At 36.6% G+C, this 16459-nt stretch overlaps 1 protein-coding gene across 4 annotated transcripts in view; it reads right to left on the reverse strand.

The window, feature by feature from the left end:
* Window positions 1-16459, reverse strand: part of ASAP2 (ArfGAP with SH3 domain, ankyrin repeat and PH domain 2) — a 96846-nt gene that overhangs the window by 47298 nt on the left and 33089 nt on the right. For all 4 annotated transcript variants that reach the window (XM_060689287.2, XM_034432065.2, XM_087882406.1 and 1 more), the window contains exons 5-9: window positions 15221-15270; window positions 9287-9416; window positions 7508-7593; window positions 2364-2439; window positions 152-238 (exon numbers count right to left, since the gene is read on the reverse strand). In XM_060689287.2, coding sequence (XP_060545270.2) covers window positions 152-238; window positions 2364-2439; window positions 7508-7593; window positions 9287-9416; window positions 15221-15270 — 429 coding nt within the window. The remainder of the gene's footprint in view (window positions 1-151; window positions 239-2363; window positions 2440-7507; window positions 7594-9286; window positions 9417-15220; window positions 15271-16459) is intronic.

A 16459-nucleotide genomic window follows, 5' to 3' on the forward strand; every position in this document is an offset into this window, starting at 1 on the left:
CAAAATGAATAAGCCATGCAGAAATGTTCTAAGAAATCTGAACAAATCATGTTGAATCTAATGTAAATTATATTAATTTTCATACAATCAATAAATCCGTAAATTGTTCCATTATACCTGAACAGTACATTGTATCGGTTTATATGCTCACCTCCTTCTGATCAACCTGAAGTGCAGATTTTAAAATATCCCTAAGTTGAATTAATTGCTTTCTTTCTTCATCCTGCACTTGCTTTATCTGGAGTGGAGACATAACAGTTCAAAATAAAATTGTCAATGCACATTTTGTATGGGTGTAGGGAAAATGCTTCTTGCCTTTAGAGAACAGAACAACTCAGAGACCAGAAACATACTCGCATCAGTAGTTACTGTGAAGGCTTCACTAGCAGAATCAGCATAGTTCTCAGCATCTGTTGCTAAGAAACACAATGGGGCAAGGATTCTAATATTCTCATGTCTCGACTGTAGGCTTCCTCAAAGAATCTTGTTAGACATCGTGAAAAATAGTGTTGGACTTGGCACTTTTTCAGTCTGAGGAGGCAATTCCATCTCCCTTTTCCTGTCAGCAGTAATTCTGATTAACATTAATTTTAACTATTGTATTGTCCTAGAAAAAAATGTATTTATCTGATCATTAACAGTTGATACCAACTTGATGGCACATAATCAGTTATCACAACTAGCTTCTTCCTTATCAAAGTTTGATTTAAAAAATTAGGGCTAATAAGGAGGAGCTAATAAGGAGAGTATATGCTGAGGGGTTACAACAGGACAAAATTCTGACTCAGTAGTCTATGCCTTATCCCTATTATTGTTGTCATTATTAGTATTTAATCTCCTCAATAACCAATACATTCTATTTGGATTAGAAAGGTACTAGTATAAAAGAGGTAGCTCCTTTTAGCATGATTAGATTACAACAACTTCTAGAAGCTACCAGAAAACAGACTACTCTTCAGCACATCAACACCGCTAACCTCTGGTAGACCATTACTAATCTCATCCCCAGACATTTATGACCCAGAAATGTGTCTGCAATCATTTAAAGGATTGGAAATTTCCCAAAACTTTTTGTCTTTCCAGGCCATGGTCTTCTGTATCTTTACATCCATCCACAACAATGTATGGAAGAACACTAAACATATTCCTTGGTAATTAAATTAATAAAACAATTGAAATCACCAAACCCAAAAGACAATAAAAAACTAAATTGTGTACAAGGTTAATTTTTAAAAATATCTAGAAGGTAATATATTCCCGAAGCAGCTTTTACCATACAAATGACTGAATAAATAAGCATATCTTCATTTGTTTGGATTAGAATAATTTATAACAGGGTTTCTCAATCTTATCAACTGTAAGATGTGTGAACTTCAACTCTCTGAATTCCTCAGCCAGCATCTAAACATTGCTGAGGTTGAGAAAACACTGACTTAGAGCGGGGGTCCCCAACCCCCGGTCCGTGGACCGGCATTGGGCCACAGCATGCCAGAAACCGGTCCCAGCAAACAAGCTAAACCCCTTCTGCAGGATGCAGGCAGCACACGGAACCATGTCCCCTCCAGTTCATGGAAAAACTCTCTCCATGGGACCGGTTCCTGGTGCCCAAAAGGTTGGGGGACACTGTCTTAAGAGGACCAGATATGCCTCTGTCAGAAAAGAGGTCTGCTATTTGCTATGCTGCTACTGAGGTCTTGTTCATGGCCACCAAACTGCCAGATCATCTCATGAACAAGGCCTCTCCATGTGATCTCAGTCCATAGATAGGGTACTATTGGGAAAGGTAATCTTTTATGCACTTGGTTTCAATTCATCTATCCCTTCCTATATCACCATGGCCATCCAATTATTTTGCATGATTTACAGGAAAGCCAGCCAGCCAGAATACCATCACAATATCTGTTGCTGTTTCACTTAATATGGAGACCAAGGAAAAAGACAAATTTTTAAAAATGTAGACATTTTGTTTCTCCTTTTTTTAAAAAAAACTCTTTCAATTCAGAAATTTCAAATCTGGTTTTTTTCCACCAAGATATATATATATATAGCTGCCTTTAAATTATTTACTTTCTTGTTTCTAAACTTTAAATAAACATGTCTTTTGTTTTTGTTGCTTCTGCTGACTTATTTTCAAATTTACAATTTTGTGTTTTATGAATATTTATTTATTTATTTATTTATTTATTTATTTATTTATTCATTCATTCATTCATTCATTCATTCATTCATTCATTCATTCATTCATTCAATTTGTATCCCGCCCTTCTCCTAGTGGACTCAGGGCGGTTCATTGAGTTCATTCAGAAAGTCCAATTCAGAAATTGAGAACAGTCCAAAAATATGATGAATATTCCACTACTTACAGTGTGAAGATCTGTCGAGAGCTTTTCTATTGAGGGTTTGAGGCTTTCAACTGCTTTCAGACCATCCTGAAAGAAGCTGTGAAAGAAAGAAAAAAGTTTTCAAAAGGAACTAATAAAACTTAATGTAAGGTATCCAGAGTTTTGTAAAAGACGTAAAAGATTAGCCAATTCAAAGTGTTAGCTTTGCTTAATATACATTTATGCATTTTATGATGCTCAAGGGACTACTGAAATCAGGAAATTTTTGAAAAGACTTCAGCATATCTACATTTAAAATTTTTTGCAGTAAGAAATCTTTTAATAGGCATAAAGATAGGCAAGAGTCAGAAATCCAGGGATAAAAGCAATGGCTGAGTTCAAACAAAACAAGTTTTGATCACGATTTGCTAAAAAGGAAAATGCTTTGGGATTTTTAATGGTAAGTAGTATACAAATGTTTCAAAGAAACACATATATTAGAAATAGTCCACAAAGGATCGGTTTATGCATCTTCCTTTATGTACACTGAGAGCATATGCACCAAGATATGTGTGTCCAATCACACTTGGCCAATAAAAAAATTCTTCTAAGAGGGCTGTGAAAATATTTACAGACCCCTCACATCCTGGACATAAACTGTTTCAACTCCTACCCTCAAAATGATGCTATAGAGCACTGCACACCAGAATAACTAGACACAAGAACAGTTTTTTCCCAAATGCCATCACTCTGCTAAACAAATAATTCCCTCAACACTGTCAAACTATTCACTAAGTCTGCACTACTATTAATTTTCTCATCGTTCCCACCACCCATCTCCTTCCACTTATGACTGTATGACTGTAAATTTGTTGCTTGTATCCTTACGATTTATATTGATATTGTTTCCTGATTGCTTATTTGTACCCTCTGACTATCATTAAGTGTTGTACCTTGATTCTTGATGAATGTATCTTTTATGTACACTGAGAGCATATGCACCAAAGACAAATTCCTTGTGTGTCCAATCACACTTGGCCAAAGTAAAAAATTCTATTCTATTCTATTCTATTCTATTCTATTCTATTCTATTCTATTCTATTCTATTCTATTCTATTCTATTCTATTCTATCCTATCCTATCCTATCCTATCCTATCCTATCCTATCTTAATGCTATGCTATGCTATTCTACCAAGCCAAAGACTAGGAGTTATATCACTGGAAAGCAGTTTTCTTTCGTCCCCATTTTTTTTTGGGGGGGGGGTCTGAGTGGGATTTAATAAACCTTATTTATTTCCAGGATACACTTGCTACTTATATCTAAGTTTGGAGGCAGAGCTATCCTCACCCTCTGTTGAAGAAGTCCAGTTTGCACTGCTAAGGTACTATTCAAAATTAGAATGACTTCAAGATGAAGTTTGTTACTTGTGTTATTGGCAGGGAAAAAAAGGTATCAAACTTTTGTCTCGCATTCTCTAACTATATAGGTAGTCCTCGATTTACAACAGTTCATTTAGTCACCATTTAAAGTTACAACAGCACTGAAAAAAGTGACTTATGACTGTTTTTTATACCTACAGCAATCACAGCATCCCCGTGGTCACGTTATCAAAATTCAGATGTTTGGCAACATATCTATGACGGTTACGGTGTCGGGGGATCACGTGATCTTCCCCCTTTTTGCAAACCTCTGACAAGGAAAGTCAATGGGGAAGCCAGATTCACTTAACAACCGTGTTACTAACTTAACGGCTGCAGTGTTTCACTTAACGTGGCAATAAGAGTCGCAAAATTCACTTAAGAAATGTTTCGCTTAGCAACAGAAATTTTGGGCTCAATTGTGGTCATAAGCCGAGGACTGCCTGTACTCCCTGCTTCCCATGGAAGAACTTAAAATTTTGGACCAGAAAAAACTGTGGAGATCGACTCTTCAAAAGGGATACCAGTAGAGACATTGTTGTAGTAGTGATCCAAATATTCAGTCTAACCCCCCCTAGTTACAAGAAACACAGAAGCCTCTTCCAGTATTTGATTACTGTTATCTGTGTACCACTCAAGAAAGCTTTACATTCATTCACTCACAGATTATGCCTTCAGCCTATCTTGAAAGAGAAGGACATTCTGCAAACACTTCATAAAGCAACGCTATTGTCCCTGCGTCACCTGCGAAGTGGAGGCTATCATTCACCATATCCTCTACTGCCCTATCTATGAGATCAGAGGAAAAATATTGATAAGAGAAACTTAAAAGGATGAGATACAAAAGGACTGGATTATCTTCTTCCGGATGCAATTCTATTAGTTAACAGTTGGGTCTTTATTTTTGCTGCTACTCTCTTTCAAGCTCAGAAAGAAATGAATATGATCAAAATTACAGCAATGGGTAGTTAATGTTAATTTCCTTATATGTTGCACATCAGTTTATGCAGGCGGCATTTTTTTTTCATGTCATGCTACATTTTAAAAAACTGCAATCACAACAATAATCTGATATTTATTCACTCCAACTCTTGAAGCTTAATTGCTTAATTTTAATGAAATTACCTAAAGTTCTCCAGTCAACAGAATATTCTGGAAAGCAATATTGTTATCATTTTTGCTGTACTTATGATTTACAAAGCTCAGTGTCTGGATTCATACACATTAAAATAAACACAATACAAATGGGTTTATTTAATAAACTATGGTTAGACAAACCATACTTCCACATTTCCCACCTATAATCTTCTATGAGAGGTTACAGATAGTCCTCGTTTAATGATCATTCATTCAGCAATTGTTCAATGTTATGACAGCACTGAACATATGGTACTTACACCTGGTCCACAAAAGAACAGCCACTGCAATGCCCGTGCAGTCACACGATCAAAACTCCCCCGGACTCTGCACTCCTGCTGCACTGCACCCCACCATTCTGCACTCAGCTACCCCTCCCGTCCTGTATTCCACCATCCTGCCACCTCTTGCCCTGAGCTCCTCTGTCCTTGCCACCCTTATGTTCTTTCTCCCACTGCTGATGAGGTGCACCTGGCCTGGCCCTGGGCAAGGCAGCTCTTGACCGCACAAGGTTGGGCTTCCAGCAGGGGAAGAAGAGCACAGTGTAGCAGAATGCAGGGTGCCAGAAGTGCAGGTCGGGGCATATGATGGGAAGGGCAGTGGAGCACAGAACAGGAGAAACAGCAGTAGTGGCAGAGTGCAGGGCAGCCAGAGTGCAGGGCAGCCAAACAGGCAAAGATAGGGAGAAATAGGGTGGGTGGGTAGAGGTGACACAGTGGCAAGCATGGCAGGGCAGGAGAAACATGAGATCCTTGCCTAATGATAGCACAATTCTGGCCTAATGATCGCAACCAGAACTAGCAAAAGTTGACATTGTTAAAAGGTGTGGTCATGTGATGTTTCAGTTAATGACATCGCTTAGCGACAGAAACCCAAAGATGAGATGATGAAAATCAAAATTCTACAGTTTTCCTTGCTTATTTTAGCCAAGTGAATGAGTGTAAGGTTTCAATCCTTCTCCCAGTTAGTAATCTGACAGATTCTACAAAATATGGTATAGAAATGCACTATAAAACATGAAGTATTTTGAGCTTAAAATGCATTGTGAACTCTTTGGAGCTTAGAACACTTTCAGAGTGCTTAGAACGCTTCTGACAAAGTTGAAACAACTTGTCTTAAATGCAAAGGGTTTGTTTTGAATTAATTGGAAATAATGAATCCTTAAGACAACAATCAGCCTTTCAAATCTCTGTGCTTGATAGAATACCTGTGAAAGATGAACAGTTGAGGTATACAGATGTATGTATGTATGTATGTATGTATGTAGGTATGTATGTATGTACACACACACACATACAGTATGAATATATATATATATATATATATATATATATATATATATATATATGCGATATTTTTGCAATCAGGGTTTTTTCCTATGTTGAAAGATGTTAAAATGGCCATGGTGGGATGAAATCTCTATTCATCACTTTCAGACCTGTCAGACATTTTATGTTGTTTCTTCTGTGACTTATGGGAGACTGGGATAGCACTATTTCGGCCTTTTTAGACCTCTTCAGCCAGACACACCCATATTTTGTGACTCCTCCCTGTAGAGGTCAAATATTTATTTCTTTTGATTCATAGATATAAATGTGCGATATTTTTGCAATCAGGGTTTTTTCCTATGTTGAAAGATGTTAAAATGGCCATGGTGGGATGAAATCTCTATTCATCACTTTCAGACCTGTCAGACATTTTATGTTGTTTCTTCTGTGACTTATGGGAGACTGGGATAGCACTATTTCGGCCTTTTTAGACCTCTTCAGCCAGACACACCCATATTTTGTTTATATTTGACCTCTACAGGGAGGAGTCACAAAATATGGGTGTGTCTGGCTGAAGAGGTCTAAAAAGGCCGAAATAGTGCTATCCCAGTCTCCCATAAGTCACAGAAGAAACAACATAAAATGTCTGACAGGTCTGAAAGTGATGAATAGAGATTTCATCCCACCATGGCCATTTTAACATCTTTCAACATAGGAAAAAAACCCTGATTGCAAAAATATCGCACATTTATACCTATGAATCAAAATAAATAAATAAATAAATAAATAAATAAATAAATAAATAAATAAATAAATATATATATATATATATATATATATATATATATGTTTTCTCAGGTTTTCGCGGGTCTTTGTATGTAGGTCTTTGGTTATTCGGGTCTTCTCCCACGTAAAATTGGAAGTGTCTTGGCGACGTTTCGACGAAGTCTCATTCGTCATCTTCAGGCTGGTGTTCTCGGCTTCGTGCTTCCTGGAAGCACGAAGCCGAGAACACCAGCCTGAAGATGACGAATGAGACTTCGTCGAAACGTCGCCAAGACACTTCCAATTTTACGTGGGAGAAGACCCGAATAACCAAAGACCTACATATATATATATATATATATATATATATATATATAGAGAGAGAGAGAGAGAGAGAGAGAGAGAGAGAGAGAGAGAGAGAGAGAGAGAGAGAGATCTATATCTCTATCTATCTATCTATCTATGTATCTATCTATCTATCTATCTATCTATCTATCTATCTATCTATCTATCTATATCAGTGATGCAATCTGCCATACAAACTAATAAGGACACTGTTTTCAGAGACCATAGCATTATCATGATGAAAAACATACTTGCACTGTGCATGGAAATACTTGATTAGATTTTGAAGCAAGTCAACTCCTTTTTTAATCTTGATTTCATTGACTTTCAGCAGATACTGTTGATAAAAGGAAAAAAAATTACTCTTTTTGAATTAAGAATAGCGAACAAGTGATATTCAAGTCTTTTAAATCGGTTCAAACAGCATAGGCATTGCAGAGTATATGCTGCCTGAGAAGGTTCCCTTAGGTATTAAGCTTAATAAATAAACTTATAATAATAATTAAATAATAATTTAATAGTGATTTAATTATTAATTATGTGTTCATTAAATAAAGAAAGCTATGGGCACTTGATTCACAACTAAAGTATTTGAATCCATTATTTTCCTCCCACAGCCCTACATAAACATTGCATATGACTGTTAAAAAGAAGGTACTAACTATAGTAAAGCTGCTAGTCAATTTCTTTAAATAATAAAAAAAATGACTGTGTCCAAAATTCAAATATATTTTCTATATGCAAGCCACTCTAGAAAACACTTCCCACCTAAAACTATTACTATATTGAACAAACGTATCTTTTATACAAGCTACACATAAACTAAAACAAATAATTTATCATAAACACCCAGCATTGTTCATGTCTGCTCAGATGAACAACCAATTTCTTTTTGCTTAACTAATCTTAGAATCTAACAAAAAAAAAAAAAAAAAAAAAAAAAAAAAAAAACCACCAACAGTAAAGACACACAGAGATGCAATAAACTTTTTATAACCACAATTCTCTTGTGTCCTAACAAGAAGATTCTTCTAACGGGTATTTTAAGTATGAAGTTTTTTTTTATTATTATTATTGTGAAAAATGAGACAACAGGGAAAAAAATAACAGAAGAATCCCAAAGCACACACACTGGAATAGAGAACTGAAGCATTCCTACACAATTGCAGAGATATCTTCTGCTTTATTTATATCATTCACACAGTTCTAACTTTTTGTCATAATTCCTCAGTTTGCTACTCCACAAGTAGTCCTCGACATGACCTCTATTTTTCCTGTCCTTTTATAATGCACCAATTTCCTATATTATAATCTGAACTCTTTTACTGATTTTTGGGGGTCACATTCAAATTGGTAAGACTTGGATTAGTATTTATTTCCAAACCAAGATTTGTAAGGCAGTTTCAAAATAGTTCTAATCACTATGCTAACAAGAGTTGATCTGATTTAGACATGATGCCATATTTTTAATTTAATTAGTAGACATGTGTGGGAAGACAACAGGAATGGAAGAAAAGAGGAGAAAGTTACCCACTGGACTCCCTATCTTTTCCCCAAATATAATTTCAAACAGCAGGAGAGGAACCTAAAGAACAACCAAGTTGAAAACCAAAATTAGCCCATCAAATTGTTCCAGAACAACCCAAAGGCTGAAGAGCCATTACAACTCTTCCAGGCATCAGCAGCATTTTCTCAACAGCTGTTAAACATCGCTGCTTAACTAAATCAACTGAAAATTTCATTTTCTAGCACTACTATGCAGCAGATGGTAACTTAAATGCATAAAAGAGACAATCCTCTAAGCCTAGGATGACATGGTTATATAAAGATTTTGAGTAAGGGGGGCTGGTTTATAATCTGCAAATCTGTTTGGTTTATCATGGATAAAATGGAAAGTAATTGTGCCAACAGAAGAAATACCCCGAAATAAAAATCAGAAGAATCAAAGTTCTCTTCAGAGTTTTCCCACAGAGCTTGTATAACACAAATCATTTGTGTTAGGGAAGAGTAAAAATTGTTCCATGTTTTACCTCACACATCTGCAATTGGAAAAATCTTCGCTCTTTTTCCATCTCTTCTGCTATTTCGGCCCCACTAATTTCTGTACGAATCATTCCATGTAACTTAGCATGTTCTTTTTTCTCTTTTTCTATTTTTGTCCTATATGGAAGAAAAACAATAAAATTATGCTTTACCCTAAACTTTCATTGTTAACTGTTATAGTTTTAGAACAGCAGAACCAATTTTAAATGGAAGTACAAAGTATCGTCAAGATTAGTGAGGTAATACTGTTGTCTACAATTCTGGAACAACAACAAAACAAAAATGACTCAGGACAGACCAAAATCTGCCAAATTGGGAATGGTCAAAACATGTGAGTTGCATAGTTCAGAAATAAGCAGACAGTTTGAAGAATGTTTGGTTTCCTACAAATACATTCATCTGTAACAGAATGAAATTATAATTATAAAAATGATCTTTAAAAGGATGCCATAGAAAAGAAAAATAAGACACTGAAAGCAAGTTTTGATTACTCAGGAAAATCGTTGCCAATGAAGCTTACTGCTCTCAGGGTATCAACACTAATGCATGAAGGACAATGCAAGCTCAGATGCAAACCCAGATTTCAAAACAGAATTCCTACTTTTTAATACTGGGGAAGAATCATGCAACATTACTACCTTCATGCAATATTGAGTAAGAGTAAATGTGACACATGAATCTCTTTCTCTTTTGCCTCCCCAAATCCTGATTCATTTATTTATTTGAGAACTAAGAAAAAGAACCCAAAATGCTATTATTCAGTTCATGCAGTTCCAGTTTAGTACTTCTGCATTAACCCAATGCTAAGAACCAGGACTTTACCTTTCTGAACTAGCTCTCAGAAGCTCCATATGGTGTCTAGACCTCCCCTTAATAACTGAAAAGTCCAAGAGGAAACTGTATTATGGAGAGCCTTTCCATAATCTACAGGCAAAGTGACATATGTTACGGAAATGTCCCCATAACTTGGCCTACTTTTACTACATTTCACTATCGTCTGCCGTCTTTTCATAATCAGCATTCTATCAAGCTCTGAGCTTTATGCAGCTTTTCCTTGTTGGAGATCACTTTGCCTTCACCCCAATCTGCCCAGACCACAGCTGTCACCTCTTCCTGTTCCTGAGCCAAGTGGCGCTGTAAACGCAAGCCAGAAGGCAAGGACTAAAGGCTTCCAGGTTTTAGCAAGCCAGCTGCCCAGACTACCCCAAGGTCTCTGCCAATATTTTAGGTTGAATACAGGCAGTAATCATACACTGAAATCTGAACATGAAACCTACAAATCAAAATTAAATTCAGGGAGTGAAAGGAGTCACTAACAGTTTGTGCATTAGTTCCAAATTATTGTTCTTGAAATGAGAGAGTCACCTCTCAAAAACAAAATACCATATCATATATTGATAGCGTATTTATCTGATTTGTTAGCCGATAGTGCTCTAATACGCTCATATATTTTTTTTAAAAAAACAGACCTCCTTACAAATTTGTAATCCAGACATCATGATCAGGGGATGGGGAGGGAAGTATAAAAATCAATTCTTAAATAAAGAATAACTTGCAGAATCCAATCTGGGTCAATCACCTGGACCAGAGGTTTGAGCTTTCAAATTCATATGGGAGCCCATTGTCAGGGAAGTCTGAAAATTCGGAAGACTAAATCTCTGGTCCTGGTGACTGACCCAGATTGGATCCTGCAACATTACCCTGGAACAACATATATTTGCCTTCATTTGTGAAAGAACAATACAATATAATTCAGAGTGACATTGTTTCCCTTGTCATTTTCCTCACCTGTAACCTGATGAATGACTACCACTGGATTCTTTTTAAAAAATATTTATGTGCAGAAGTGTTTATGTGCAAAAATCCTTTGAAAACATTTGGAAGAAGATTTTCCAGGGAGGAGGAAAGACCGTGTAGAATAGGAGGAACAAACTGTGCTTCTGAGAAGAACGAAGTGACTTACTGATTGGGCTGCTTTGCAGGTCAGACACTACAGACTAGCCATATTCCAACTTGGAATGACCCCAAGAATTTTCAGCCAGCATCATGTGTGATGATTTTAGGAGTTGTTCTCGTATAACACACCTGGAGGCATTGCTAAGTCTTGTACCAGAGAACCAACTTCCAATATATGTAATTTCATACAGCACATATCATTAAGAGAATGCTGAGACATCTTTATTCACAGGATGTAGATTACAGGCATTGTTTTGTTCGAATTTATCAAGAGTTTCCATAACAACTAGCATTATGATTAATAACACATCCTTCCTACTATCATGTTCCCAGCATGATAGTATCCCAGCAGTGCCACCGTTGGATGTTTCAGTGTTTTAGTAACACAAGGCACTGGGAAAACTATTCTGTTTTTTATCATGCATTCTCAATTCTGGCAATAAAACGTTTTATAAAATATACTAATGATGTACAATACTTTCTCCTGTTTCCTCTATAATGCCCAGCCACTATAATTTTAATTCAGGAGTTATTTAGGCTGGCTACGACCAACACTAATATCAGTACCAATAGAAAAGAATATACTGTAAGTAGTTCAGGATTGAACCTTGGTGCTCTCTGAGTTTGGTTTTTGCTTGGAGATGTTTCATTATCCCACTAGGTGATATCACTGATGATGTTATCTAGTGGGGTAATAAAACGTCTATAAAAAAAATAACCAAGCTCAGAGAGCATCAGGGTTAACATCAGTGCTGATGCTAAACTAATCATAGTTTTAGCTGTGAAACCTAGCTGGAGAGGGCAATATTCATCCCTCTGTGATGTGATAGTTGTGTAATCTTCCAAATATTAGAATCAAGGGAGATACTTCTGGACCAGCTCTTATAAATAGTATGTTCTTTGAAAGATGCCAAAAGAGACAATATCATTGAAAATTCAGAGTTGTTTTATCTGATCATAGGGGAAAGAATGATCATCAAATTAATATCTGTTGTTACCTAGAGATGCTGAGCTAAATTAGTAAAGGCAATTAATTGGTTCACTGCTTACTTGGATTAAAGAATTCAGAATGTATACAGCTGTAATACAAGCCCACAGGCAAGAAAGCAAACACTAAAGGGATGTTCAGAAACAATCTAATTTGTATCACAGGACTAATGCTTTTCTTTGTCTCTAGAAATTGCTTGGGAAAAATGGGATGCACAAAAGTATGAAAGACTATGAAAGCAGCCTATGCCAATTGAAAGATTTTGAAATTCATATCCTGTTAATTACAAAGGTTGCACATACTGTACATACTCATTACAATTATCTTTTAATACTGTATGTTGCTAGCATAATCTTGAGTCCAGTGGGATTGTAACTTAAACTGCATATTGTATCCTGAAATCTGCAGAATCTTTAAGATTGCAATCAAGTTGAAAAACCAAGATCATAATAACTGGCCTGACCTAAGTCTTTCCCCTTTTTAAATGGAAATTTTAAATTTGTTTTTAAATTATTGGGGTTTTAAATTTGTTCAGCCAAATTATTTAATTCCTTTTATTTTATTTTAAATTTTGTATTTATATGTTTTATTCTATGGCTGTTCACCGCCCTGAGTCCTTCGGGAGTAGGGCGGTATATAAATTCAATAAAAACAAAACAAAACAAAAACAAACTCAATAACTTATTACTGGCATTGCATACTAAAAATTCATCTGATTCTTGTGTCAGGCTTAATGACCAGGAGTGATGCAGATTTGAAAATATGGGAAACTGCCATACGCCGAGCCAGACCATTGGCCAACATAGCTCAGTATTCCCTCCATTGATGGTCAGTATCTTCAAAATGAAGCATTTCCAAGCCCCACCTAAGGATACCAGAGATAGAAACTGGGTGCTTCGTGGGCAAACGTCACACTCTGTCACTGATTTTACACTTTGTACCTAAGTTAACTTCCCTCCTAGACTTGAAAACTAAAACTGGAGAAGGACATTCAAATACACTCACAAACATCACCTAAATTATTCCTTCTTTTCATGATTTCCTCATCACATGGAGATTACATCTACAGTAATCATGTTCAGGCCTAGACAAACAAAAGTCTCCTTTAAACTGCCTCATTCAGTGGCCTATCATACATTTAGTGCAATGCATTCAGTAAGTGTTTGACTCAGACTATCTCCTCTATCATGACAATATTCGTCTGTCATAGCAATTTCTTCCAAATACAAGTAGTCCTCGACTTATGACCACAATTGAGCCCAAATTTTCAGTTGCTAAGTGAGACATATGTTAAGTGAGTTTTGCCCCACTTTATGACCTTTCTTGTTGAGTGAATCACTGCAATTGTTAAGTTAGTTACAGTTATTAAGTGAATCTGGCTTCCCCATTGACTTTGCTTGTCAGAGGGTTGCAAAAAGGGATCACATGACACCAGGACACTGTCATAAATATGAGTCGCCAAGCATTTTGAATTTTGATTACTGTGACCACAGGGATGCTCAACCGTTGTTAAGTGTGAAAAACTGTCATGTCACTTTTTCAGTACTGTCATAACTTTGAACAGTCACTAAATGAACGATTGTAAGTCAAGGACTACCTATATGCTATTATTAGCTATTAATGTTTAAGTGTACTTGGTTACCACAATCAGTCCTTACCAGAAATAGTATAAAGTAACACAGATAAAGCTGTCACATGTTCTATAGTGCTGACGTAATACCAAATGAATCAATCATAGGCTAATTATTTCAGAGAACAGCTCCTTGCTCAAAAAACCTAGTGAACAGATTTATTTTCTATATTTTTTTGGTTTCTTCACTTCATTCATTCAAAACAGTTATAAAGCCACCCATCTTCTAACCAACTCTGCGTGCCTCCCCTTCAAACAGGTGCCATGCTTATTCAGGAAAAGTAGCAGTTTTGTTATTAATATAAAGAGATATACAGGGATCCAGTATATTCATGCATGCTAGATAGATAGATATTCTCATTATTTTGACTCTGGAGCGAAGGAATAGATACTGGGAATAGGTGCTGTTAAGTATTATCAATCTTCAGAATATTCAATAGAGTGATTAACTAGGTATTAAATTGTAGTAGTCTCAATGGGATAAATATCTGGCTCATCAAACAGCATGTTTATACAAACAGACAGGATTTTGGTTTTAGTATCAAGTTGTCTCAGCTCCTTCAAAATATACCTTTTCAATTTTCAAGCGTTTTTCAATTCAGGCATGCACATTGTTTTTGGTAAGCATAATGCTATTGCACATTTAAGAGGCTACAATGTAGTGCAGGCAGGTCCAATCAGTGGCCCATGGCCACAGGCAGCCCCGGGCGGCTAGTAATGTGGCCTCACAAGAGCGCAAACTTTTAACATTATGTGATTTTTATATACATTATAAAACTACATTATGCTAACACATTATTAAATCATATGTGGCCCAAGACAATTCCTCTTCTCTCAGTGAGGCAAGCCAAAAGGTTGGACACCTGTGATATAGTGTAAACATAAATTTTATATGCATTGAAAACTGAAACATTTGTGTGACTTGTTTTTATTGCAGTATTCACTTTATGGATCCAAACTCTCCATACCTTGGAGGTAACTGACTACTGTACAGCTAACAATAGCAAATCAACCTCAGGCAGTTAGACTGGAACTAAATAGGTAAAGATGAAGTCTTTTTTAAAACAGAGTATGAATCTTGGTGATTATAGAGATACAAACAGGTTTCTAGGCAAGTGTACAGAAGTGGTTGTCACTGTCTTCTTCCAATTTCCCCGGAATCTTCCATCCAAGTGCTTCTTAGAGCTTAATCAACCCTAGATTACGTAGGCAACAAATCTTGCATGGAACCAAAATATGGCACATGGTAATCCTATGTATCGAATCAACTCAACGACCCTTATTTTTGGATGAACAAGCACAGAAAATGTATACAAATTTGTTATGTATCAGAAAGGAAGTACGTACACTTTGGTTTCATAGTCTTTCCATGCTTTATCAAATGGCTTCTTCAAATCCTGTAGAAAGGAGAAGAAACCTACGTTAAACAGGCAAGTGACCATTTCTGCTGAAATTTTTTATTGTCCTAATCACTTGAATTAAGAGACGGTGAAGTAATCTTTGGAATAAACAGCCCAGTTTTAATTGGCTTCTTTAGTTTTTCTCAAATTACACTTTATACATTTGGAAGTCCAAGTACAGTATACTGGAAGAAGACTCAGTTTAGAGCTGTGCAAAGCCTTCAGAGAAAAAACTTTGCAAACATTTTTTCTGAGAGTAAAACACCTCTCCTTGAAGTGTTAATTGAAACAGCTACTTCCTTTAAAAGGCTTGTACTGCTGTTCTGAAGGCTGCCTTGAATGTATCCACACAGCTATCATGCCCTTTTGCTGCACACACTGATTACATCTAGACAACCATGGGTAGTTTACAAAACATTTATGTGAACCTCCTCGATGCAGCAGCTTTATTACTTCAAGGAATAAGAACGTGTTCCCACTTTCAAACCTGTCTTTCAAATGTTTTGCAGAGTCTGACTCATTACTCTCACATTTAACACTAATGTGAGTTTCTAGATGCCTCAAGTCTTGTTAGAACTAAGCAGAGATCTGTTCATGTGAAAAATGCTTGTTTGGTCCACATTAAAAGATTTTGTAACCCACCAAAACAAATACAGTGCATTCAAGCAACTCACTGGAATTAATGAGTTGACCTTAGCAATCAAAATGTACGGCTGGAGAAGTGGTTTTGGTTGGATTTACATGTCATGTCATACCAAAAGGTCTACACAAAGGTTTAATGTGATTGTATGAACCCAACCTTTTCGTCATAAACTTTAGGTAAAGGTAAAGGTTCCCCTTGCACATATGTGCTAGTCGTTCCCGACTCTAGGGGGCGGTGCTCATCTCCGTTTCAAAGCCGAAGAGCCAGTGCTGTCCGAAGACATCTCTGTGGTCCTGTGGCCGGCATGACTAAACGCCAAAGGTGCATGGAATGCTGTTACTTTCCCACCAAAGGTGGTCCCTATTTTTCTACTTGCATTTTTTACATGCTTTCTAACTGCTAAGTTGGCAGAAGCTGGGACAAGTAACGGGAGCTCACCCCATTACGCGGCACTAGGGATTTGAACTGCTGAACTGCTGATCTTTCGATCGACAAGCTCAGCATCTTAGCCACTGAGAGTGAGAAGCTAATCAGAATTTTTTT

This window comes from Pantherophis guttatus, chromosome 1 (genome assembly GCF_059756535.1).
Source record: "Pantherophis guttatus breed Tessera chromosome 1, ASM5975653v1, whole genome shotgun sequence".
Classification (NCBI taxonomy): Eukaryota; Metazoa; Chordata; class Lepidosauria; order Squamata; family Colubridae; genus Pantherophis; species Pantherophis guttatus.